A 24,750-nucleotide genomic window follows, 5' to 3' on the forward strand; every position below is an offset into this window, starting at 1 on the left:
ATCAGGACAAACAAAAAATGCAAAGGAACATGGGGTCGAAAATAATGTTTAATGGGTTAAAGTCGCAAAAGTTAAAAAAAAAAAAAAATAATAATACAAAAATTTTTAAAAAAACATAGAAATCTTACATGCTGCTTTTCTGCAGAACTGGCTAGTAGCGCAAAGCTGGTTTTTCTTTCATTTTGTGTATAGCCCGTGAGAAAGAGATGACAAAACGAATCTGTGAGCAGAAATCCATGTATGCAAACTTTCGATCTTAGAAATAGACCAAATATGTCTACTAGTCATTCCTCCGTCGATGTAAAAATGTCCTCGCACATTTTGAACAATTGTTGCAAAATGTTTGTTTTCTCCTGACATCACGAGCTGTGCTTTACAAGTCTTCCATTTTTGAGATGTAATCAATTTGACTGTAGCATATAATAATATATTTGGATATCGTAAATCTCGGGCGACAGCGAATAAACGAAACGCGGTTCCACAGAAACGAAGCGATGTGTTACGCGGTGGTTAGTTAGTGATGCTGCGCTTAAGAGACTTTACGGTAGTCATTGGTCATTCTCTTAAACTAGAAAATCGTCCGTCAAGGTATGACGGATGAAAACTGCTTTTACATTTGAACAAAGCAATTGCCTGTTTGGTAATATTTTGATTGTTGAAAATTTTACCCTAACTTCAGTGGGTTAATCCTAAACTTCAGTAGATAACATTCATTGTTGACCACTCTTTCGTTTCTTCATTCTCCTAAAATGAGTCTTAGCAGAAAAACAGTTACGTTACCGGATCCAGTTCAGCCTTGTCAAAATAAAGCCCAATGTGTCAAATATTGCCAAAAATATTATCAAATTATCATGTGACGCGAGTTTCATTGTTGGTAACGTCAGGAGCGTTACTCGATCAGTGAATTCGTTATCATATCTATGAGGATAACAAGGAGGATTCAATTCCTATATTAAATTCGATGAAAATGAATGAAGTAGTTTCAATTTAGCTCTGATATTTAAAAGGTGCATGAACATTTTTTGCATGAGGGGGGGGGGGGGCTCCAGCCAGGGAAGTATCTTTCGTCAGAAGAAACTGAAAGTTTCTGAAAGACGTAGTTTCAGAAAGGATTTTAGAATCTATACAGTCTGCTTTTCGTCCTACGCCAGCTGTGAATAGAATGATAAACGGAAGCTGCAAGTGGCCGTGAAGTAAGACATATTTTCATTAAGCGAAGCTGCAACCGAAATAAAACTGCTAACTGCCTATAAAAATAAAATAAATAAAATAAAATAAAAATAAATTAAATCTGTTAGGAGAGAGGGCGGATCTTTTTTTTACAGCCACCTATTTTTTGGTGAGTTCTAGGCTGTTTTACGTTGGTTTTCAACTGAAAGAGAAACAGAGCTTCACAAAGTTTCTTAATTGCCCACTTGCAAATTTTTCAATTTAATTGCAACATAAAAGCTAATTTAGTACGCTCCAAGCATCTAAAAAATTTATATTTGACAAGCTTTGCGATTATTTTATATAAATTTGTATAAAAATACTTGATTATTTTGACAAAATTGTTAAAAATATTTTTAAAAAAACAGAAAAATTCGCACATTACTATACATTTGCCGCAAATTTAAACATTTAGACACACATCCCAAATTTTGTATGTGTTTTTTGTGTGGAGTTGGTATGTGGAGTTGTGTGGAGTTACCAATGGCACCTTTTCCGTACTAACCATTATCAGAAACATTTTTAATAATCATTGATTTTGCTATAAACAATAGCATTTGGTCGAAATTTCAACGCAATTGCGGCAGATCAAGATATTGGAAAATAATAATAATAATAATAACAATTTCATTAGCACTTAGTTCTACCAATGGCACTTTTTCGCACTACCCATCATCAAAATTGAAAAAAAGTTATTTTCTGTATTATTCTCAGTAATACATGTATGCGAACGCGCACGTATGTATGCGTGTATATTTTAGATATGAATAATTTTAGTTGGTGTGTTTTACTAGCTGTAACGTTTTAAGCAGAAAGACCTGTGAACTAAATCCTAGTCATTAAAGTTTTCAAAGAAAACCGCAATAAAAACGTAGAAAATGTAAATGATCCTTTCTCCTCAGGAGGATATAATACCATCATTTTTGTGCTACTGGTATACAGGTTTGCGTTTTATTCCAGCTCGGGCGATTCCTTTTTTTTTTTTTTTTTTTTTTTGAGCAATCACGATTGCTTATTGCTTTTATTTCACCGTCCTTGGCGTTGTGGTTCCTTTTTCAGCTTGGACCAGGGACACCAGCATCACCGCTCATCGGCCTCTGCAGGCGCGGCTCCGAGCATTGCCTCCTGGAATCCGTTTCTCCTGGTCGATGACGTCCATGTCCTACACACACGCACGCTCATACACACAAGCATTTACACACATACACACACGCCTACGTGCATACACACACGCCTACGTGCATACACACACGCCTACGTGTATACACACACACCTACGTGCATACACACACGCCTACGTGCATATACACATGCCTACGTGCATACACACATGCCTACGTGCATACACACATGCCTACGTGCATACACACACACCTACGTGCACACACACACACACACACACCTACTTGCATATACACACTCCTACATGCATACACACATGCCTACACACAACTATATACACGTAACCGCCAAGGAAGAGGAGCAGGCTTTGGGGACAGGAGTCGTTTCTAGAAACAATAGCCCCCCAATAGAGCAGGCTCCTGTCGCAACTCGTGATTGCGAAAAACATAACTTGAATTCAAAATTTAAGATTTCAAGTTAATTTTTAGTTTTATTTATTTATTTATTTATTTATTTTGAAATCATTTTTTTCCTCTTCGAAAATAGTGCTGCTCGACGCGAACCACTAAAAAAAACGATTTCTCTCAGAATATTTATACATATTTCTTGTTTAAAATGCTTTGCATTTCGATGTAATGAGCTTAATCAGACAGTTTTGTTCGGTAATTCTCAACCACGGTGTGAACCACCGGTCAATTTGATGCACCAGTGTCGGTCCGTTGGACCGACACCGGCTCATCAAAAAGATTTCACCGGTCCTTTGTGATTTTTATGTCTAAGCTTCAATATTATCCCGGTTCAGAATTTTTTTTAATTAAATGTTTTATTGGGTGTATTTTTAGTTAATTTTGAGATTACTTTTCATAATGTTCTGTGATTTTCTGAATGTTTTTTTTCTTTACTGTATATAAAATCTAAAAATGAGGTGAATCTGAACACTTTTCAACTTTGAACATATAAAAATGTAATTAAAGTTTCTTTTTAAGTTGACTTTTTGACTAGACTCTTAGAAAACATTTTGTATTGATTTGTATAATCTTTGTTTTTAGGAAAGTGAATGTACGATTCGTCAAAATTTCGAATAAACATAAAACTCAAAAATAAATAAATAAATAAATAAATAAAAATAATAATAATAATAATAATTTATTGTTACAAAAATGTGTTTGAATTAGGATATTTAAATTCAATTCTTCATGTAATTGATAAAAGTTATCAACTCCCGAAACGAGCGAATATTTGACTGTTTTCATTCGGCTCAAGTTTTTTTTTTAAATAACATCTCCTAGAATGAACGATGCCTGCTCTTTCGTTCCATGATATATAAAGGCATTCTGCCCTGGGAAATGTAAAGCTCAGTATCTGCGAATTTTTCATTTTTTCCCCCTTTTCACATGTTTTTCATCTACTGTATACTTCAGCTTTATTGTACAATCTTGCTTATTTGGTTTCCGCTAAAAATAAACCACGGAAAAAAATTCAAACTTCAGCAATTCCCTATCATTAGTATAGAATTCATAACGCGTTTCTTCAAATATCGTAGAAATCTCATTTCTGCAAATACTGCTCTTAAGCTACACATGGCTGTACTGGACACCCTTTTGTAAGTTTTTCCACACATTCGTCGTTCTTTGGGTACAAGACTTTGGACACATCGGCATGAGCTTTTTTTTCTTTTTCTCCAAAGAACTTGAACAAGGAAGTCTTTTTTTTCAGCAAAGGTGATTGGTTGTTTCAGTAGTCGTAAACAGTATGAACTCATTTTCATTCTCTTGAATAGAATAACTGAGGTTAAAATCTTCAGACTGTTTTTATGAATAGTTCTATGAATGTTTCTTTTTTTTTTACCTTTTAAAAATTTTGACCTAGACTTTGGTTTGTCATTCACGAATACACAAGAGTAGCTAGCATGTCTTCTAAAGGGAGGGAAATGTAACAGACTCATACATGCACATAAGGTCACCAGGAGTGCCCACCCCCTAAGAGCAAGGATGCACCCCCCCCCCCCCCAGAAATAGCAATCTTCCCCCCAAAAAGCAGTAGAAGGACCCTCAAAAGCCCCTCCTTAAAGAGGGAAAAATACCCCTCAAAACACCACCACCCTAAAAATTTTAACGGCGCAGACTGCGCCTCTAGATAGGCACCCCTCAGATTACAAACTAGTATTCTCAATATGTTTTTCAAACCAAACCTTCTGTGGGGTTTACCTCCAACGCTCCCCTCCCCCCTTGTTGCGTGTCTACATACATATATTTTCGATATAACGTGGAAACATTGCTATGTGGTGAAATAAATCAATAATCTGCAGAATGAGTCGGAACAACAAAATTATGTGTTCCGATACAACCCGTGAGTTCTAAACCCACAGCGTCGCGAGAAATTCTTCACTTTTTATTGACGCAGAATGCCTAAATTCTTAGAGTGTTGTACAGGCCTCATAAAAAAAAACTTTCTTTAGGTTTAGAATACGAAAAGGTGTGTATTTACATACATTTTACAGATTGATGAAAACGTGAGGTTATTTGGTTTTTCACGTGCAATCTTGGTAATTAGCGAATTGTGTTTCTGGAATGACAAAACTTAATTGCTTAACTCTTCACGGTATTTACCTTCCTAAAAAAAATGGGCAACGAAAAATATCGAAAAATATAGTGAGGCTCTGAGAAGTTGAGCTCCGACTCTTACAATGTTTACCTCTGTTTCGGTAAATAGGGATGGGTAATTGGCGCTGAGTTGAGAAACTTTCTTAGTAGTTTTAAAAAAAATATTCCAATTAAAATCCGAGCCAATAATACGTCTATTTTTCACTAAACTCCCCTAAAACAGGTAAACATAGTCAAGGTCACAGCTCAATTAACCAGAGCTGCACTATACATTTATGAAGAATTTCTTTGTATAATTGGGAAGTTTCGTTCCGTTTTACCCCATTGTTCCGATACATCCCATTTTATAGTACATCGAATGATTAATTTTTTAAATACAATAGTCCTGAGAGCTCAGCACTCGATAACCCGGTTGAATCCAGAAAAATCTGAGACTTTCTGGAAGGACGAAAAAACATCACGCGAATAAATTGTTGTTCAAGCATTCCCGTTAACCCTGCATTTTCAAAAACTGAGTCACTTTTCGTTTCACATTATTACCGAGTTTTCAGTATCGTACTGTATAAATTATTGTAAGCAAATCCAAAAATATGTTCCAATTAACGTCAGGCACGGATGCCCCCCCCCCCCTCTCCCGCACTGCGGGGTCTGCGTGTACGCAGTTCCGGGCCTAATAAACGCACGAACTATTTCTTCAATACATAAAAAACTTTATTCTTCGTTGAAAAAAGAAAAAAACATCTATACCATCCAACCCCAGGCATTAGTTTGAGTTTTGACGTCTTAAATTCAAATTATGTTTTTAACAATCACGGATTACGATTGGACTCTACACGTCGGGTTTCTAGTTTGTACAAGTGGAACTAATCGTAATCATAATCGCGAAAAGCCTAGTTTGAATTCACGCCGTCATAATTAAACTTAATGGCCGGAACTGGATGTTGTATGTTGTGTGCTGGATGCTATATTTGTCTTGAAAGGATTTTGCAAAGTCGAGAGGGTCGGGTATAAATCAGGTCGATTCCGGGGAAGATGGACGAGGAACTGGAGTCCGCGTCCGTCACCGTCCAGGAGGAATATCCGCTCGCGGTGGCTGGTGGACCCCAAAAAGCATAGGATGCCATTCAACAGTCAAGTGAAAACAATAAGCAATCATGATTTCTCAAGGGAAAAAAAAAACTCTTACCCTTGAGCGAATTTTATTACATTTTCTACCGGTCAGTGGATTAAGAGGTTGAAAAACGCAGATTTAGAAGGTTCCATACTATTTTATAACTTAATTAGTTTAAGATCTTCAGACATTTGAATTTTTGTTATTAAAAGAAAGTCTCAATATTCACGTGTGAAATGATATGAGTAGATATGTGTCAAATTAGTAATCTTTGAATAATTAATATTTGATTAATAGATTTCAAGAATAATTTTGCAAATATATTTTATACAATTTGATATCATTCAGAATTGATTTTTTAATAAATGAAGATGGACAGCAATTGCTTGAACATTTGCAATTTTAGTATCCGAAACTTTAATGAAAACCTCTATAAACGTGGTGAATTTTTAAAAATGGAGGTGTGATGTTACGATTTTTATGTGTATGGCAATAAAAACAAGACCAAAAAAACAGAATCACATTTAATGCATTAGTTAGTACAATTACACAGTCACATACCTTGTAAGGTCATTACATAAAGTCATCACCATGATGTAAATATCATTTCTTTCTCAAAATTTTGATTTTTACTCAAAAATATAAATGTCACAAGAATGCGCAGTTAATTCTTATACAAAGGTATATCGATCAACATTCTCTTCAGTATACGAATCCAATAACAAATCACCAAAAAATGATACACAAACAATGTTCCCTCATTAAAAAATATACTTAAAATTATGGCAGCCATCGTGATTCAGATAAAAAGGAACAAAAAATATGCAAATGCATGGACGTGAGATACATGTAAATAGACATTCAACGAGTCAAAGTCTCAAAAAGCAGTTAACTGGGATATACAATTCTCAAAGTAACCAACAAACACTAACAAACATCTTTTGATGAAATGCTCTCATTGCGTCATACTTAAACCCAGCTTTCTGGAAGGAGTTCAGTGACACTTAAATGCACACAAATGTCTGAAGATGTTTAAGATTGATGTATATGAATTGTTGATGGCGGCATCACACTGCTGATTCTGAGTTGGGTGGCAACTCATTTGGCTTAGGTTCTGCGTCAGGCACTTCATCATCGTTGAAACGAACGTTTGAAGCTTTGTAGCAGACAAGAGCGTCTACGACGAAGGCTCCAAGCATGATGATGGCTGTTAAGCCATGGAACATCATTCGAAATTTGACTGGATCGTATAAACGACAAGCTCCTGGTTCTCCGCAGTTGTCTTCCCAAAACAAGCATGCAGAGTCGACCACTGCTCCGTAAATTACCGGGCATGGAACATTACCTGCAATAAAAAAAGTATTACTGATCTGTTTTTGAAAAAAAAAAAATGCTGCTATTTACTGATCAGCCAATATAAGACCTCAACAACGTCGGCCTATAACCTTCGTAGCATATTTTGTGAAACGCGAGGAGTTCTAGTTTTTTTTTTTTAATTTAAAAAAATATACGTTAAGAAGATCAAAATAATAATAGTACTTAATGGATGTCAGACTCTTAACTTCTTAAAAAAAAAAGATCGGGAGGACACATTAGCATAACAGAGAGGAAATTGCTTCTTTATTGAAAGTGGCAAAGAGTAAAATTTGCAAATAATCGAACTGATACATTTCAAGCATACAATTACTACGAGCCGAGCCAAAAAATAAATCCATAAAGAGTATCAGAAATTCGAGGGCAAAAACTGAAGTTATATAGGTCATTTAGAGGGTTTCTTGGGTATGGTGATGCCGTCAGTTCGTAAAAAATCTCTACTTGTAAAAAAAAAAAAAAAATGCGCAGAGCTGGCAAAACATATTATAGATCACGTAAGGATGTGTCGTTCATGAATGAACGAGTCTAAAAGACAGACTCTTAAAAATGAACAGTGCAATCTCCTACAAAATAACGGTCATTCTTTTAAACCGTTTTATTTATTTTATATATCTCTCTGTCTCATTTAATTTCTTAATCAATTTCTTGATATTATTTTCATTTTGCACATTCAAAATCAGTTTTGCTTTCTTTTCCCCTTCAAAATACTTGGTATAAGGGTATTTTGAAGGCGATTTCTGTCGGCGATTATTTATTTATTTAGTTTCTTTGATTAATTTTGCAATTTTTTTCCGTCATTACTTTCTATTTTTTTATGAAATAAAATTAGCATGTCTTACCACTCCGTTTCCGAGAAATAACTTACAAAATGAGCTCTAATTGTTTTACAATCTATATTTAAATAAAATGTTTCTTGATTAAATTTCTATTCGTGTATTTTCTAAGTATTATGTAGTTTCAGTCGCTTTTCCCTTAAAAAATATAACGAAACCGATGAAACATTTTCAGTGAACATGAGCAAGTCTTGCAGAGATATTCGTTGCATTTTTTTGAATGAGCGAAGTTGTTCAAATGAACGAGTTCAGCGCACGGTTAAAAACATGAACGGATCATTAGAAAGAACAACATTGCCCATCTTTAACATCAGGCAACATGAAGAGGTATTTCGCGTACTGTGCGGAAACCAAAGCATCATAAACGTTCTAGAAAAGAAAATCCCAGATAAAGTAAATTTTTCCGAAAAAAAAAAAAAACTCCGGCAGCACTTCATTTGCTAAATACTTGATTTTATTGCGACAACGTGGAAACGAAATTAGAGTAGTCAAAGTTATGAAAAACATTGCTATTCTCTTTGGTATATGTACTGGGGTCACTGCGTCGACCAGATTTTATGATCGAAGTAACGCATTCTATAATTTTCAAAATCAGAATTTGTGTTGGAATTGAGCTGCGTTTTAGTTAATTTGAAGGTACGTTGACCTGAAATATTTTGTAACATGTTTCAGCAAAAAATTTTTAGCGTTCCAAATGGCCCCGGTTTTTTTAATACATACCAAATAGTCCAATAGCAAAGGATATTAATCCTAGAGCCATGGCTTTATCTTCAGGCTCCACGCATCTGAAGAAAGAGAAAAAAAGAAGAATTAAGAAAACGTGTATTGAACTGATAATAATTAGAAAGCTTATTCAAACAAATGGTAGTATATTCTTGTTCAGGTACCCGTTTAAATTAGGATAATTAATATCAAATTAAATGAAACTAACTGGAGTCAGTGTACGTTATTTAATGAAGTTCATGTCGGTGCTCAAAAACATGAATGACTAAAACATGTTTTAAATGTAATAAAATATTTTTTTTTAGTTTTGAAAATAATGGCATTATTCTTACATTTAACTTTATTATTTTAAAATAATTTTAAGCGTTTGAAATTTTGTTTTATTTTCGGATATTTTTAGTTATATATTCTATTTAATTTAGTTTTGACTTGATCAATTGCTGCTTCAGATATGCTGAGTTTATCCAAAAGAACCTTAAAATCAATTTGTAGACTTTTTGAAGTTAACTGACTAAAGTTTTGTGTTATTTAAAAAGCGTAACATGCCAAAAAGTTGTTTTGAAAAGAACAACAAGTATAAAAAATATCAAATAATTTTTAAATAAATACTCACCTTAGAGTTAATAGCATGGACCCGACCTCAGATGTTGAGTGAATGAGAACAAAAAATGAGAATATTACAATATACCAAGTAAGGTTGTTGCATTGTAATTCACAGAATCCATTTTTGGCTGTTACTCCTTCTCCCAAGCACTGGCAATCCATGTAAGTGTACTGAAACATTAACTCAAGATAAGTTAATCTTCATCATACATTCATAAATTAACACTATATACTCTTTATTTCATTAGAAAACTTTAGATTAAAATAGATCAGTCTAAATTTCCCCCGAGATTCCTTAGTTCTATGGTTTCATTGATAACGTTGTTTTTGTTGGGTAAGCGGACTCGTACGTAGGATTTTGTTGCAATTATTAACACTTTAAAGAAGGAAAAATTCCTGGTGGGTTCAACGAAAAATCTATCAATAGGGTGAAGATAATCTTGAAACTTACATCATCACCATCTGCTACAACTTTGGTGCAACCAGCGACACAGGGAGAGAGATATGTTTTACCATCGGAAGCACAAATAGGAGCAAATTCTCCAAGGCGGCATTCACAAGTTGTATTGCAAGCTTGAACAGCGGGTCCAGGTTTACTGAAAGAGAGATAGATAAATTGATGAGATACCATGAAGAAATAAATAAGCTCACTCTAGAAAGTTGTTGAGAAAATCCAAAAGCTGTTAGGACGTTAATATTTTTCTTGTATTAATACTGTTCTTGCTTCAATCAAGATGCTACAGAAGATATTTAAGGTAAACACACTAGTAGTGACCACTTGCTTAGTAGGGCTTCAGTAGTAATCACTTCAATGTTTATATTTGAAAAAATAAGATTCCAGGTTTCCCAATGGATTCAAACATGCAGGAGGTTAATACCTCCTGCACGTTTGATGCACTTTTAAATCCATTGGGAGACCTGGAACTCATTTTTTTTCCAAATATAAACCTTGAAATAGCCACTACTGAAGCACTGGTCAGTACTGGTATGTTTACCTTATTTAAAATAATTTTCCGAACTCCTGATGGATTAAAAATCAAGTTTTTTTTTCTTTTTTTCTTTTTTTTTTTTTTTTTTGTTAGAACCCATTCAAAACTTTTTCCCTTCATTAAAAGCTCTAATTGAGGAAGAAGTCATCCAACGCCTTACATAGATTATAAAGAATTATGATAGATTAATGTATTTTTGAGTAATCATTGTTTGAACAATGATATGGCTAAAACTTATTATTATTATTATTATTTTTTAAATAACTTTAAAGTTTTTGGGAGTGAAAAATAGTTCTAATTAAAGAAGTAGTACTTCGAACGTATTGATAACGTTTTAGAATCGTATGAGATCTGAAACATGGGAAAACATTCTGAAGCAATAAAGAAAATAATTGATATTTTGGTCGGATTTTGTGATTTTAATGTGAGAACATAAGGGTTAGGCAAATACTAATTCATATGTACGTCGAATAGGGTAATATCACATAATAAACTATAGAACAGATTGAGTTTTAGTACTTGTCCTAAAAAGTACGTCAATGCTTTTCAGCTATTTTAAAACTGAAATAACTAAGTGCTCAAGATCTGAATTCAAATCTAGTGTCAAACATTTACTAAAGGTTGCTTTATTAAATGATTGTGTCGAGTAGGCTAAATGTAATAATGTGGGTAGGGCTACATTTATAACCATAATAACCTAAAATGGCGGCATTGGAAAATCCCCCTTTTTTATGTATTATGAACATTGTTCATTACTGCTTGAAAGTGAAGTTGCTACATTTTATTTTCAAGAACTAAAAGTAGCTTTTCACGCACAATAGCTTTTCTACATGTTAGAATTGATAATTAAAAAAATATTGTTAATTTTCAGAAACATTTAATATGGATTCCAAATTTTATACAAAATGACTTACCTGTCATAGTGCAGTGCCATCAGTAAAGTTGGTTTTGGAATTTATAGTAAACTTTTTGAGGGAAGTTTAATGACTTAGATTTTATACTATAAAATGAAATTAAAGATAAATGAACAAACATACCCATTGAGAGATAAATTGACCCCAACAAAATCATTGAGAGGACATCCGAGCCACATAAGAATGAACATGCCGATTGAATAAGCAAGGGCGGAAGCAGCAATCCATTTGGCGACAAATCGAGCAGTTGGCTTGAAAGTACGCATGAAGGAACCGCTTGCGAAAATGCCAACACCCATAACCAAAATACCAGCCATGCCTATGAGAAAAAAAAATATTTTAACATATTTTTAAAAATACATAGAGTTTGAAAATTAATCTAAATTATAACTACTGTGTCAAAAATATGTTCGCGATGATTTTTATGTTCTGAATATTTTTTTCTTTATAAAAGAAAACGGAAACTGGAATAAGAATCGTCATTAAAACAAGGTGACGTCTTTAGAAGTTAAAGTAGGGGAATGGGAGGCAAAGTAAAATAGTTAAGATGACTGAGCTTTTTAAAAATGAACAAAGTGGAATTTTGTTTTGAAAATAATGGTACATAAAGAAAGTACATTGTGTTTTATAATGAAACGTGCATTGAAACAGTATTTTAAATTTTTGGCAGTAAATTGGAGCTTTCAGAAAAAAGTGGAAAATTTTAACTTTTTTTCATAGAACAACGAGAAAAATATATTTTTCTAATGAATTATTATACCATTATACAAAATATTTTTGATCAAATGAATCAGTAAATAAAAGGTTGAATGAATTATTAAATGAATAAGTTAATTAATGTATGAAGAAAAATTAATTAGCTGGTAAAAGAGTGAATGAATAAAAAAAATAAGTGAATGAATGAATAAATAAATGAACTACTAAATGAAGGAATATAAATGCATTAATTAATAAATTAATGCGTAAGTGGTTCAGTAAATGAATAAGTGATTTAAAAAAAAGCTACTATTTAACTTTGCCTCACATGTACTCGGCTACTTGTACAAAATATTTAAAATACAAATAAACTTAATATCAACTAAATAAATATTGCACTAAATATTGAAGGTCTCAATTAATATTTAAAATGTTTGTAACGAGAATCTTATTCTTTTATAATAGTAAAATTAATTTTTGGCTTACAATAAAATATTATGGAGTGTGTATAAATTTTTGAAAATTGCATCTATTATCATATGCTCTAATCTTCAGTGGTATTTTTTCCTGACTGGAACAGACTATATGCATCACTACATAGTTAAAAAATAGGTGGCGTTAAAAGCAGAACATATATCTCACCATTTTACTTAGCCACACATTCCCCTACTTTCATTTTAGAGCTACTGGTTTGGTTTCGTGGAATGAGACAAGAACGAATGGTAATGCTACGTATTTGCTTTTGTTATTCTGAAGAAAAAAGAAAGGTTCTACTTTTGATTCACTTTCATTTTTTGATCGTCAATAATATTTTGGAGTTTATTATTTTTCCTTTTCAGATAATATTTTTGTAATTCTTTTAATTTTCATGAATCTTACGATCGATATTTTAAAACAATGTGGTAAAACTTTTTCGTTTCGGGATGGTTAGTATGGAAACTGTCCAAACTCAGGCAGTAACGTAATTACTCGGATAAACTGTTGAAACGATGTGAAAATCGTAATAAAATGGCATTATACCAAAAACCGCACAAAAATGATAAAAACACAATACAAAATGTAAGTTATTGTCGAAAACAACAATGCGTACGGAAGAATAAGTCTTTATACATACTAAAAACGCTCCGGAACTATACTTAAAATTTGCAATCAGCCTTTAATAAGGTCTGCTTCATCTTAGTTTCGATTTGAAGAAAAATTACAACAGATTCAAAACGATTTAATAGCAATAAATATGATTACACCATGAGTTTAAAATATGATGCTTTAAAAGGATACGTTGTAATTAGGGATTGCAATACCTGTATTTGGAATTTTTTAAACATGATACTGGAATACCGGTATTAATACCGGTATTGGAAATTTCCTAAACAATATTTAGAAACAATGTTTCATTTCCGTATTTTACTATTTTGTGCAAAAAGTGAATTTGCTTATTGCGAACAAATATAAAATGAAAGAACAAATATCATAATAAAATATCAATAATACAAGAAACATAATGCATCTATTTGTCACTAAGCCTGAAACCAATTTTAGTCAAAAAAATTCCTGAAGTTGAAAATATTCTTTCTGAATTCACGCAGGCCGATGGTACTGTTAAAAATGAGCGATGTACCTCCCTCCTGTAGTTGGCTGGAAGTATTTCATCATCAAATAATTCGATCTTTAACTTGTTGGTTTTGAAAAAATAACTTTTGTGAGTGTGGTGGTAGTGTGTGCTACCTTTTGTGTTGTGTGGTAGTTTTTTTTTTAATATTATTTATAGCTGAACATTTACTATTACACATATAGTAACTGTTCTTAGAGCGGCAATTCTTTCCCAGTATTAACATCATCTTCAACGATTTCCTCTTGGTCAGAATATGCGTGTTTGCTTTTTATTAACATTTTCGATTGAAATTCACAATGAATTTGATCTTGTTACATTCTTTTTCCTTTTTCGTTTTCTTTTCAATTTTTTTTTACAATTATGTAAATTTTTAAAAATATGTTCCAACTGATTATGCCTTACATCTTTCTAAATGTTCAAGGTTTTATACATGTTATCTTGTGTGATATAAGGCTGAATAGCGAGACAGAACAGCACGCTAATACCGGTGACAACAAATTACTGCTTGCTATACTAACAAGAAAAAGTTTTTCTCAAAATTCAGTACAGTTGAGACAAATATTTTAAAAAATAATATCAAAGAATTGCTGCAATTGATGGTTGGAAAAAGTTGTTCCTAGCACAAACACATTCGTTATTACGCTTAAAATTAGTTTTCACAAGAGGGCAAGTCAAGGAAATGGAGAAAATAAAATGTGGTTCATATAAATTTACGAAAGCGCGATTCATCACACCATCCAGTGATAAAAATATCATTATGTAATCATTCTGCTACTTTTCTTCATTGATATTCTATATATTCATGCTTTTGAAGCCAAATTTGTACTTCAATGGATAGATTTTGGAACTGCCTCATCTGAAAAGAATTTATTTAAAACCAGTATATATATATATATATATATATATATATATATATATGTTAGTTAAATTGAAAACTCTTTAATTAAAATCGATTTACTATTTTTAGCAAATACCGAAAATACCGGTATTCTACCCCATCAAATACCGGTATTACGAAATTGCAAAATAGCTCCAAATACCGATACTCGGTATACCGGTATTGCAATCACTAGTTGTAATCAGAATAACAGTGAAAATGTAGTTGAAGTTAGTTAAACAAAAGTTAATGAAGTTGGACGGTTATTTTTAATAGGACAGAATTAAAGAGTTAATATCTATTACCTTTCAAAACCTTTTTATTGTTACAAATTTTAAAAACCCGAAAAAGGTAATTGACTATGTTTTTGTAAATGATTTTCGAAACATTTAAATTCCTGAGTGCAAGTGTTTTTCACTTGAAAGTTGAAGTTTTGCCTTTCGTCAAAAATATTAATGAAATTGAATGATCCTAATTTCAAAATTTTAAGAAATCCAACGAATTCATCAGTATGAGGTGGGAATGAGCTTAACTTTATTTGGATGTCAACTGAATGATTCTAAGTTGTTAAATGATTGGTGATGAGATCAACATACTAGAAAATTTTGGAAATATATTCAGTATGCTTTTTTTTTGACTGCACCTTGCAGTTTTTAATGTTATTCTTCTGCTTTTCCTATTTTTTAGTTATGTCTTTTCCTTTTTTACGCTATTTCGAATTCACATTATCCAAATATGCTGCTAAATTAGGACGCAGTTTCAAGCCCAGATTAAGTAGTATGGTCGTTAGACTATATATCTAGTCACGAAAAACTGTTTTTGTAACTCCTCAAACTTCCATCTATTGATATATTTAGGTAGTGCAGGCAGTGGCGGATCCAGAAGACCCTCTTGGGAGGGGCGAATGTGACTAATGAATTATGCGGGGGAGGGGGGATAAAACATTTTTTAAAAATTAAAAACTGGATGTCTTTTTTTCAATGCTTTATTTTCAACAATATGTGTGATTAAAAGAATTTAACTGAATATTACGAGTGCTTTGAGAAGAAAAAATAAAAAGGTAAAGCATCAAAAAAAAAAAAAAAATGGAGGGGATAAGGGAGTCAGTAGCAAGTTTTTGCCCCGTCTTAGAAAAATCGAAGATCCCCTGAAAATGTATTCCTAAAAACGCAGTTTTCGACGATCTTTTATGGTATAAGGAGAAAGCAGATTTTGAGACTCTTCTTCTTAAATTTTTCGAAATTGAAGCTTTAACAATGTGATTTGTTGGTCATCTTTTTTTTTTTTGGTGATGTGAATGAAAGAGATGGGCTTGAAAATGATAACCAAATATCACTCTCTAACTTCCCCCTCCCCCCTCCATCAGTTACGGGGAAGTTATGTGACGTATATTAAGAGAGCACTTACTCTAACTTTTCCCCCGAGCCTTTTGAGGTCCTTTTGGCTATGCAGTAAAGTACTGGGTTACTTCACAAAAACAAGTGGCTCAAACCCCACCACGGACACATCGCTCACTCTTTCGTTCACATGCCCCGTACACCACTAACACAATTGAAGGCTATCGTTTATTACTTTAGGAGAAGAGACAGGGTTCGGAATTCTGATCCACAAAATTTTCAAAATTGAAGTTCAAAAACGTAATTTCAGACGATCTTCGGTAATCGGAGGTTTGGGGACCTTCCCCCGTGCAATTGTTTAAAAATGAAGTCCTTAAAAAGCTATTGTTGGCCATCGCTGGCAGCGTTAAGAGAAGCGATGCAGTTAATTAACATTCCCTCAAGTTTTCAATATTGAAGTTTTCAAAGAAAACAATTCCAGACGATCCTTTATGATGGTATGGATGGGGGCTCTCCAACAGACTTAAAAACGCGATTGAATTATTTAATTTAATTTATAATCTGACTTTGCTATAATGATAGGGGAAGGAATGGGTTCAAGGAATCTTCCCATGCAATATTTTGATATTGAAGCTGTAAGAGCGGAAAATTTTCGATGAGCTAACGATGACAAGAGGGAGAGGGGACTCTTCGAAAATTTTTGGAATTCAAGTCCTAAAAACTAAACAGTAGGTGATATTAGAAAAGGGGGAGGAGGGGGGGGGCTCTTTTGGAAATTTTTGGAATTTTCAAGCCTTTTGGGGGAGGGGCGCTCGACCCAATAGCCTCCCCCCCTGTGGATCCGCCACTGAGTGCAGGAGGTCAGTACTCTGTGTACATCCAATGTAAAATTGCTAAACTTTTTGTTCTACTTTCTCAAAAGGTTTTCATGATATTAAATTTTAACTCATATCAACATTTTGTTAAAAAAAAAACTGTTCTGACTATAAAAACACCTGTTTAAGAAAAAGTGTGAGCACTAAAGCAAATATTTTACTTTCGTATTATTATGAACAGATAAAAAAAAATGGTGGAAGTTTTTCAAAGTAATATGCAAAGTAGTTTTTTGGAAGAAGGAACAGGATTTTTTACAATTGACATTTTGGGAAAATTTAGTTTGAAAGTAAAATTGTAAGTGCATTTTAATACATTCTTGCACCGTTAATAATTAAATTGAGTTTCCTTCAATCGACATAGATGGGCATTCCACGGAAAACGAACAATTTGTCCCGCACGTGACACCTCATATATTTTATTTAAAAAAAATACTTTAAAACATAAAGGAACACGTTTTTTCTGCTTAACAAGTAACAATTTCATTGTGTGATATTTTAAGCAAAACATTTCGTCATTTCTCTTTAAAATTATTGCTTTTTATTGAAATATATGAACCGTCACGTGTGGGATAAAGGGTTGACTTTTTCGTGGAATGGCTAAGAAACATGAATTCGGTATCGCTTGAAAGCTCTTGATTTGAACATTTTGGATACATAAAACTGATTTTAAAAAAAATACTTTTTAAGGTTTTAGAATACTAACCCCCCTCCCGCCCGCATATTAAAATAATATTTAAACGTAATAGTTGCTAAGCTTTCGGTTTCAATGAATTTGTAGCGCAAATGTCTTTTATTGCGTGTGTGTGTGTGCTCTAGCCGAATTAAAGTCGCAGTGAGTTTGCTAAGCGTACGTATAAGGACTAATCTAAACCTTTCCTATGAAGTCTTTGACTAAAAATAACATCAGCGTCACTTGAAACTTTGTAATGAACAGGCACTTCGTCGCATTTTTTTCCTGTCCCTAATGAAGAAAAGTATATTAATGACAGAGATATCTTTGTTACTAGATTCTGGCGCCTATGTTTAGTTCCTGTTGCTCCCGAAACAAAATTCATGCTTGGGATAAGCTACGGTGTCATTAAGGTAGCTTGCAGTTTACGTTGAAGAAGCTACGGTAACGAAAAATCTTATTAATGGCCTTCACATCTCAAAGAAAACGTGCCAAAGGGCAAATTTGACTGATGGTTCTAAGACTTGTTTAATGTTACATCAGTTTGACAAGAAAGGCGTGTTTCATGGTTCGTTTAATAGATTTTTCCATCGTTTCTGCGCAAAAAATGAACATAATTAGTCATAAATATTTAATGTGATGGCAGAGATTAATAATTATAGGTGTTACCCATTTTAATAAATAAAAATTAGCATTTAAGTTTAGCTCCTGCTTAATTTGGAAGGTGTATGTTTATGTCTTTAAAATGTCAATTGCAAAAATTAATGGTAGTAAAATGCAAAAATCTTCATTGTGTCGCCGAGGTTACGAATTTTTCGCTTTATCGGACTTGCAAAAGGAAACGTCAGATTCTTATTAGCAATGTAGTACAGCATCATGTTAAATCTTCGCATTTGCTTATCTACAATTTGTTTCTGCTTTTGAAGTGCTAAACTAAATGCCAAAACTAGTAACTGTATCTAAGATGATATGTTTACAGAGATTTTAACGCCGTACATGTCAACAATTATCAATGTTATGTTTAAATGAATTGAAGAAAGCAATCATTTCGGAAGATTTATTAGTCTTATTTAACAAAATCAAGTTTCAATTGAGCTTCATCTGGAATGTATTTGGCTTGTCGTCATGATCGTGCCTAGACTGATATCTAATTTGCCTAATTGTTTAGAAATCGGTACGATGCGGATAAAAATAGATTGTAGCTGTTAGAATCAAAAAATTATATGCCCAAGAGAGTTTGGTTGCTTCCAAAATATTGATCAAATATTTAGCTGAATACTCTCTCCATCATAAACATCATCCAACATCTGTAGTAAGTCTGTAAAAAGTGTATGGTCACTAATTGTCAATAGTATGAAGAGTTCGAGTTGTGTCTTATTTATAAATGTTAAAAAATATTTTCTTTTGCATTTTAGTGCTGATTTCAAAATGACCCTTAATTTTTCCAACCACGTAGGGATTTTTTTCCTGAAATCTTAAATTTCAGATATTTCTCAAAACAAAAGAGTGAAATGAGTAGCATTTTTTTAATGCAAATTCAAAACAGCTTTCGCTTGTAACTAATTTTTTTTTTTTTTTTGGAATACACTATGCATCATTGTACCTTAACACATCAGGGGTTCGAAGAAGAGGTCATGGCCTCACATAATTTTTAACTGAGTCCATGTTACTATGTACCATGTCCATGTTACTGAGCTTCACAAAGCAAGCCTTTTTTTTTATTCTTAATTTTTTTTCTTAATTTAATTTTCATGAGGTATGTGTGTGTTGTGTGTCACACTTTCTTCAGTCCCCTGATACTCGGGCAAATTGATGTACGTCTCTTTCTTCTAATGATAATTTTTATCTGGGTGGCAGGGAGATAATTTAGAGGACTTTGTTATTCGGACACTAAAGATGTTCTATTCCGTTCAACCCCCTTCGCCTTATTCATAGCTTTAACCTCATAGTAGTCAAATCATCATTAAATAATAATATTAATCTCAAACATACCGAAAACTTTATAATGAGACATAAAAGAAGAATCGCTCGCTATTTACCATGATTGGTCATAATTTTGTTCTCTGGTGTGAGTTTAGAAAATATTGAGCATGTGTTACATCCAAAAATTTAAAGAATTTGTTTGTGAAAAAGAAATAAATGTTACCTTCAGGTAAACCAAACTATATTTTTAGTCAAAACTCTCGCAAATGTATTACAAATTTAAAGGTGAAACATTCAGCAGATATTTAAAAAGGGGGGGGGGGGAGGGAAACGCGCTACCAAAAGTTTGTGTAGTCAAATGAATCACATCGCATTTATGGCATTCGTCGCAAGCACACTTTTTCTGCATTCAAAAAGAGGTTCCTTAAAACCTCAAAATACGTGTCTGCAGTTCTCTTCAAATTTGTGCGATTCAACGTTTTTATATAACGTTGTCTCATTTACAAGAATTAGTGTTAATTTATTAATTTTCAGTTTAAGATATCATGATTCCAGCACTATTAGAATGAACAAATAATTTATGTGTTTTTATGAATGAAAAAACTCGCCCACTTTGACAGCATAGAAAAAAAAATCATAAATCTATCCTCAATACAAATTATCTATTAAATGGAAACTAAGTAATTAATATCACTTTGATTATCTGCGCCGTAAAATGAACCGCAAATATCAGACCTTATGAACTGCTATTAACATTTTTGATGATAAATTGGCCACAGCTGAATTTAGAGCTCGAAAATAGGGAAGCCTATCTCTTCATCACCCTTTCAGAATGTTTATCAAGCTACGTGATTAAGAAGAAACAATGCGAGAGGTAGGTTTGGGCAAAGGTCGGGAAGTTACTACAGCGATCAAGGTTACAATTTTGATGAAGAGCCAATTTTTCCTCTTGTCGGCTGCTTTGAGCAAAGTGTGTTTGTAAATATTTTTCTTTATCTACTTTGTTGTGTTATGTGAAGTTAAGTTAAAGAATTATGTCTAATCTACTGTGTTTTTTACTTTCATTGCGTGTTTTAATCAAAAAGTCGTTTTGTTTCGAAAACAGAATTGGTAGTTTGAAAACAATTTAACACATCTTTTTCTAAGAAGCCTACTGCCCTTTTTTGAATCAAAACATTGAAAAAAAGACAAGTCAAACATATTTATTTATTTATGTGTTTATCTAAATAAATTGCACGATCTACTTGATTTCCTGACTTAAATTTGACATTTGTTTTGCACTCTGCATTACCGAAATTTACTTGTTTTTCACTTTGAAACTTTTTGATTGCAGAGGTTTTCTACGGGAGTTCTTAAAATTAAACATTTTTAAGAACTCCTGTAGAAAAATGCAGTGAAGTAAAGCTTTAGAGGTGCATATCGGGTGTATGAAAAAATATTATTTAGTAATACATAGGAGCAAAAGATTCTACCAATTGAACTAGTAGTTTTGTCTTTTTATTAAAGAATGCAGTAAAACCTGGGCTTAATTTCTAAGGGAGCTCACGGAAGTTGATAGCAGGGGAACAAAACTCAAAATTTTAAGAACTCCTATAGAAATATGCAGCAAGTTAAAGCTTTAGAGTTGCACATCGGGTGTCGGAAAAAATATTATTTAGCAATACAGAAGAACAAAATCCTAATAATTGAACTGGTATTTTTATCTTGGTATTAAAGAATACTGTGATATCTGGACTTAATTTCTGTGGGAATTTATGGGAGTTGACAGCAGGGGATCAAAATTCAAAATTTTGAGAACTTCTCTAGAAAAATACTAGTTGGAAAATTATATTTTAGTAATACAGAAGAACAAAACATTACTAATCGAACTAGTAATTTTATCTTGGTGTTAAAGTGCACTCTGAAACCGGGGCATAATTTCTATGGTAGGTTACGGGAATTGATTGCAGGAGAGCAAAAAAAAAAAAAAAAAATCAGAACTCCTGTAGAAAAATGCAGCAAAGTAAAACTTTAGAGTTGCACATCGGGTGTCGGAAGAAATATTATTTAGTAATACAGAAAAACAAAACCCTACTAATTGAACTAGTATGCAGTTTTACCTTGGTATCAAAAAATATAGTGGAACCTGAGCTTAATTTCTAGAAAAACTCACGCAAACGCAGCTCTTGCACTTTTTCGCAACACATTTTTAAAAATTAGGCAGAAAATAGAGGAACTCATCGATATGCGCACCAGAGTTCATCCAATTAGTATTTCAGTTCCAAAACTTGACTCCGTTAGTCCTTTTCTTTCTGAAGAGTATTGTTTACATCTGTGATGCAAAATAACTTGCAACGCTACTGAGATTTTATACTCTTCTGTGTCAGTCAGTGAGGACACAGCTATGAGGGGATGTAGGGGAGAGTGTTGTACCTTGGGAAGCTGCTAATTTCTAAGAATCTATTTTTAGCAGTCATGTTTTTGTAATTTCTAATAGAAACCTTCACCTTTAAATGGTGCCATAGTAAAAATCAGCATCAAATAAGTAAAATTGACGATTTTATGAGAGAAAGAAAATTTTGACTCCAAACTAAATATTTTCCTTATTTTTATTTCATTTTCTGTCTTTGTATTTGTAAAACTAATCAACTGAATTTTATTTTATTTTTTATAAAAGATAAGTATTTTAAATATTTTGGTTATGAGAAAATAATGATAGTGCATGTAGATTTGACCAACATTTTAGTTTTTCGTAAACCACGTAGTGATTGTACCTTGGGATAGCCTAACATATTGTACCTTAGGACATGTTCCAATGAACAACATATGCATGGTTCTTAATAACTAAGATATGTTTAGGAACGTGGAAAAATGTTCTCATCTTATATAGTCTTTTAAGCACATTTGAGGCAGTGAGAAGCGAAGGGATATAAGTGGCAATATTACAAATTAAGAAATGCCCAGTACACATGGTAGGTAAACCTCTCCTCTGGTCTTGGGGCAAGAGATGGTACTAGTAACCCTGGTTACTGCTATACAGCATGATTTAGAAAAAAAAATTCAATGAAAACCTACCTAGGAAGTTATCTTTAAACGCATTTTACTCAAAACTTGAAAATGTCCACTTACATCCCTTTGCTTCTCACTGCCTCATTTAATGTTAGATAATAATTCATAATTTATTATTCATAATTCATTATTCATAATTTAATTCATTACTATGATTTTTTTTGATGCAAAATTGATTCAAGTATGTGGCTGTTTCCTGAATCATGAAGACTTTCCCATAGTGCAACAGGATGTATCCCAAGGTACAAAAGAATGTTGTACCTTGGGACAGCTTAAAACTCTTACTTCATCTAGCTGACAATATATTATTTTCAAACTGTCTGAATTTTAGAAAATATATTGGATAGAAATATATGGGGGTATTTTAATGTGACTTTTAGATTTTAAATTTGATTCAAATAACACTAGTCAACAAAAAAGAACTTTTGTCTGCATCCTGGTTTTGAATAGTCAATTCCTACTAATTTTGGGTCGAGAAAAACGAATACGGTAGTGGATTTGTTTTATTAGCTCCTGTTTTCAAGATACATAAAAGCCCACTGGAGAAAGATGCACAGCCACCACATGTTAAAATTAAACGTAATGTCGAAAAGAAAAAAAAAATCCTGTGCAATAAATGTTATTAAATAGGTCCTGTTTTATTAAACAATGCTTATTTTTTGGAAATTAGTCGTTGATTTTGGCTTATTGCTGTAAACGCTTCATTTTCGATAGCTTTTTGTACGTCAAAGAAGGACTATTTCTTGTAATAGTTCAGCAGCATTTGGTGATCATTTACTCAGCCCAATGACCCTAGTACCTGCGTTACGGTGTAAAGATATCTTGGTGAAACCTTTTCTCATGCGCATTGCTCATAGCTTTAGTTTTTAAACAAAATATCCTGGAAGAAGTGAACGAAATAGTTTCAGAGAGACATTATTCATCAATGGTCACAGAACTTCCGCAGGAATTGTTTGGCTAACTGTTTTTGGTTCTCGTCTTCTTTCAGCTGGTTAGAAATACTTGTAATATACCCTAAAGGCTTCCCGGATGTTTTTTCTCCCCTCGCATTTTTCAAAAACACTTGATTTTCGTAATTGCGCGTACTTAAAGGGCCATTAAAAATTCTCTCCTTAACCTTAGCTTCAATATATCTCGGGAATTTCCATCTAAGGTATTGGAAAATAATCTCTGTTCACAGCTTTCATGAAGTTCTTCATTATTCCCAGTAGAATAAGCATGGGTGGAAGCGGAAATGGGGGGGGGGAATCTACTAAGAACTCCAAATTTTGGCTGATTTTGGGCATTTCTCTTCCCAGAATTTAAATTTCTTGTCGTCCATTTCAGTTTTCATGTAGTGAGATTTTCTCTCCCAACCTAGGGTCGAAGTTTAGAGAACAGTCAGTCCCATGGAGGGCGTTTCTATATGATAGGAAAAAAGAGCATTAGTGACAATTTCACTATCCTAGTTGGCCCTGTATCTTGAAAACTAGAGCTAATCTCAACTTTTCATGGTGATTTTCGTGTTTAGTGAGGCAAAATACTTCCGAAATAGCTGTTTTTGAGCCGGATGCATTTTTGGGTGTTAACTAGTATAATTGACGTTAAAAATTAAAATATAAAAAGTGTTTCAAAAGGTACAACACTCTCCCTTACTATTTAAAATGACCATAACTGCCGCTATTTTTTGAACGTTCGCTTCTTGCATTTCAGCGCATCAGAAATGTCTTGTATCCATTAGCCATATTTTTACTGTCAGTGTTATTTTTTAAATTGAGACTGAAATAGAAATTTTGAGTGGCTAAGTCGAGCCATTACCTTGACAATGTTTACCTCTTTTGGGGTTATAAGGAAGAAGGGAAGGGTAACAGGTACTGAGTTGATTTGGGTTACTGTCACAGTAGTTTTGCAAAAGTATCTCAACTCTAATCTGAGTCGAATAACACATCTCGTTTCCTTTCAAACTACTCTAAAAGAGGTAAACACTGTCAAGGTCAGAGTTCCAACTCTTCAGAGCCACACTATAAGCGAAGAACAGATGCTTTGATTATTTATCTCTTGCTGCTGCCAAATTGAAAACGAAACGAACTTATTAAAGTAATGTGCATTTACCGTACTACAGCCTGCTTGAAAAATGGAACTATAATCTTGCAGTCTGATAAATTTAAAACCAAGCATTCCGGTACTGAACAATTTAAATGCTCTTCTGAATCTCTTTTTTTTTTTTGCCAGAACTCTGAGTAGTTTCATAG

The 24,750-nt window shown here is 33.1% G+C and overlaps 1 protein-coding gene across 2 annotated transcripts in view; it reads right to left on the reverse strand.

The window, feature by feature from the left end:
• Nucleotides 1-6,554: 6,554 nt before the first annotated feature.
• The window catches only part of LOC129231823 (solute carrier organic anion transporter family member 74D-like), a 264,635-nt gene continuing 246,439 nt past the window's right edge, over nucleotides 6,555-24,750 (reverse strand). Inside the window, exons 8-12 of one of the 2 annotated variants that reach the window (XM_054866204.1) lie at nucleotides 11,605-11,800; nucleotides 10,030-10,174; nucleotides 9,589-9,749; nucleotides 8,973-9,037; nucleotides 6,555-7,390 (exon numbers count right to left, since the gene is read on the reverse strand). In XM_054866204.1, coding sequence (XP_054722179.1) covers nucleotides 7,113-7,390; nucleotides 8,973-9,037; nucleotides 9,589-9,749; nucleotides 10,030-10,174; nucleotides 11,605-11,800 — 845 coding nt within the window. In that variant the 3' untranslated portion in view covers nucleotides 6,555-7,112. The remainder of the gene's footprint in view (nucleotides 7,391-8,972; nucleotides 9,038-9,588; nucleotides 9,750-10,029; nucleotides 10,175-11,604; nucleotides 11,801-24,750) is intronic. The other variant, XM_054866203.1, reaches the window with a different exon arrangement.

This window comes from Uloborus diversus, chromosome 10 (assembly GCF_026930045.1).
Source record: "Uloborus diversus isolate 005 chromosome 10, Udiv.v.3.1, whole genome shotgun sequence".
NCBI lineage: Eukaryota > Metazoa > Arthropoda > Arachnida > Araneae > Uloboridae > Uloborus > Uloborus diversus.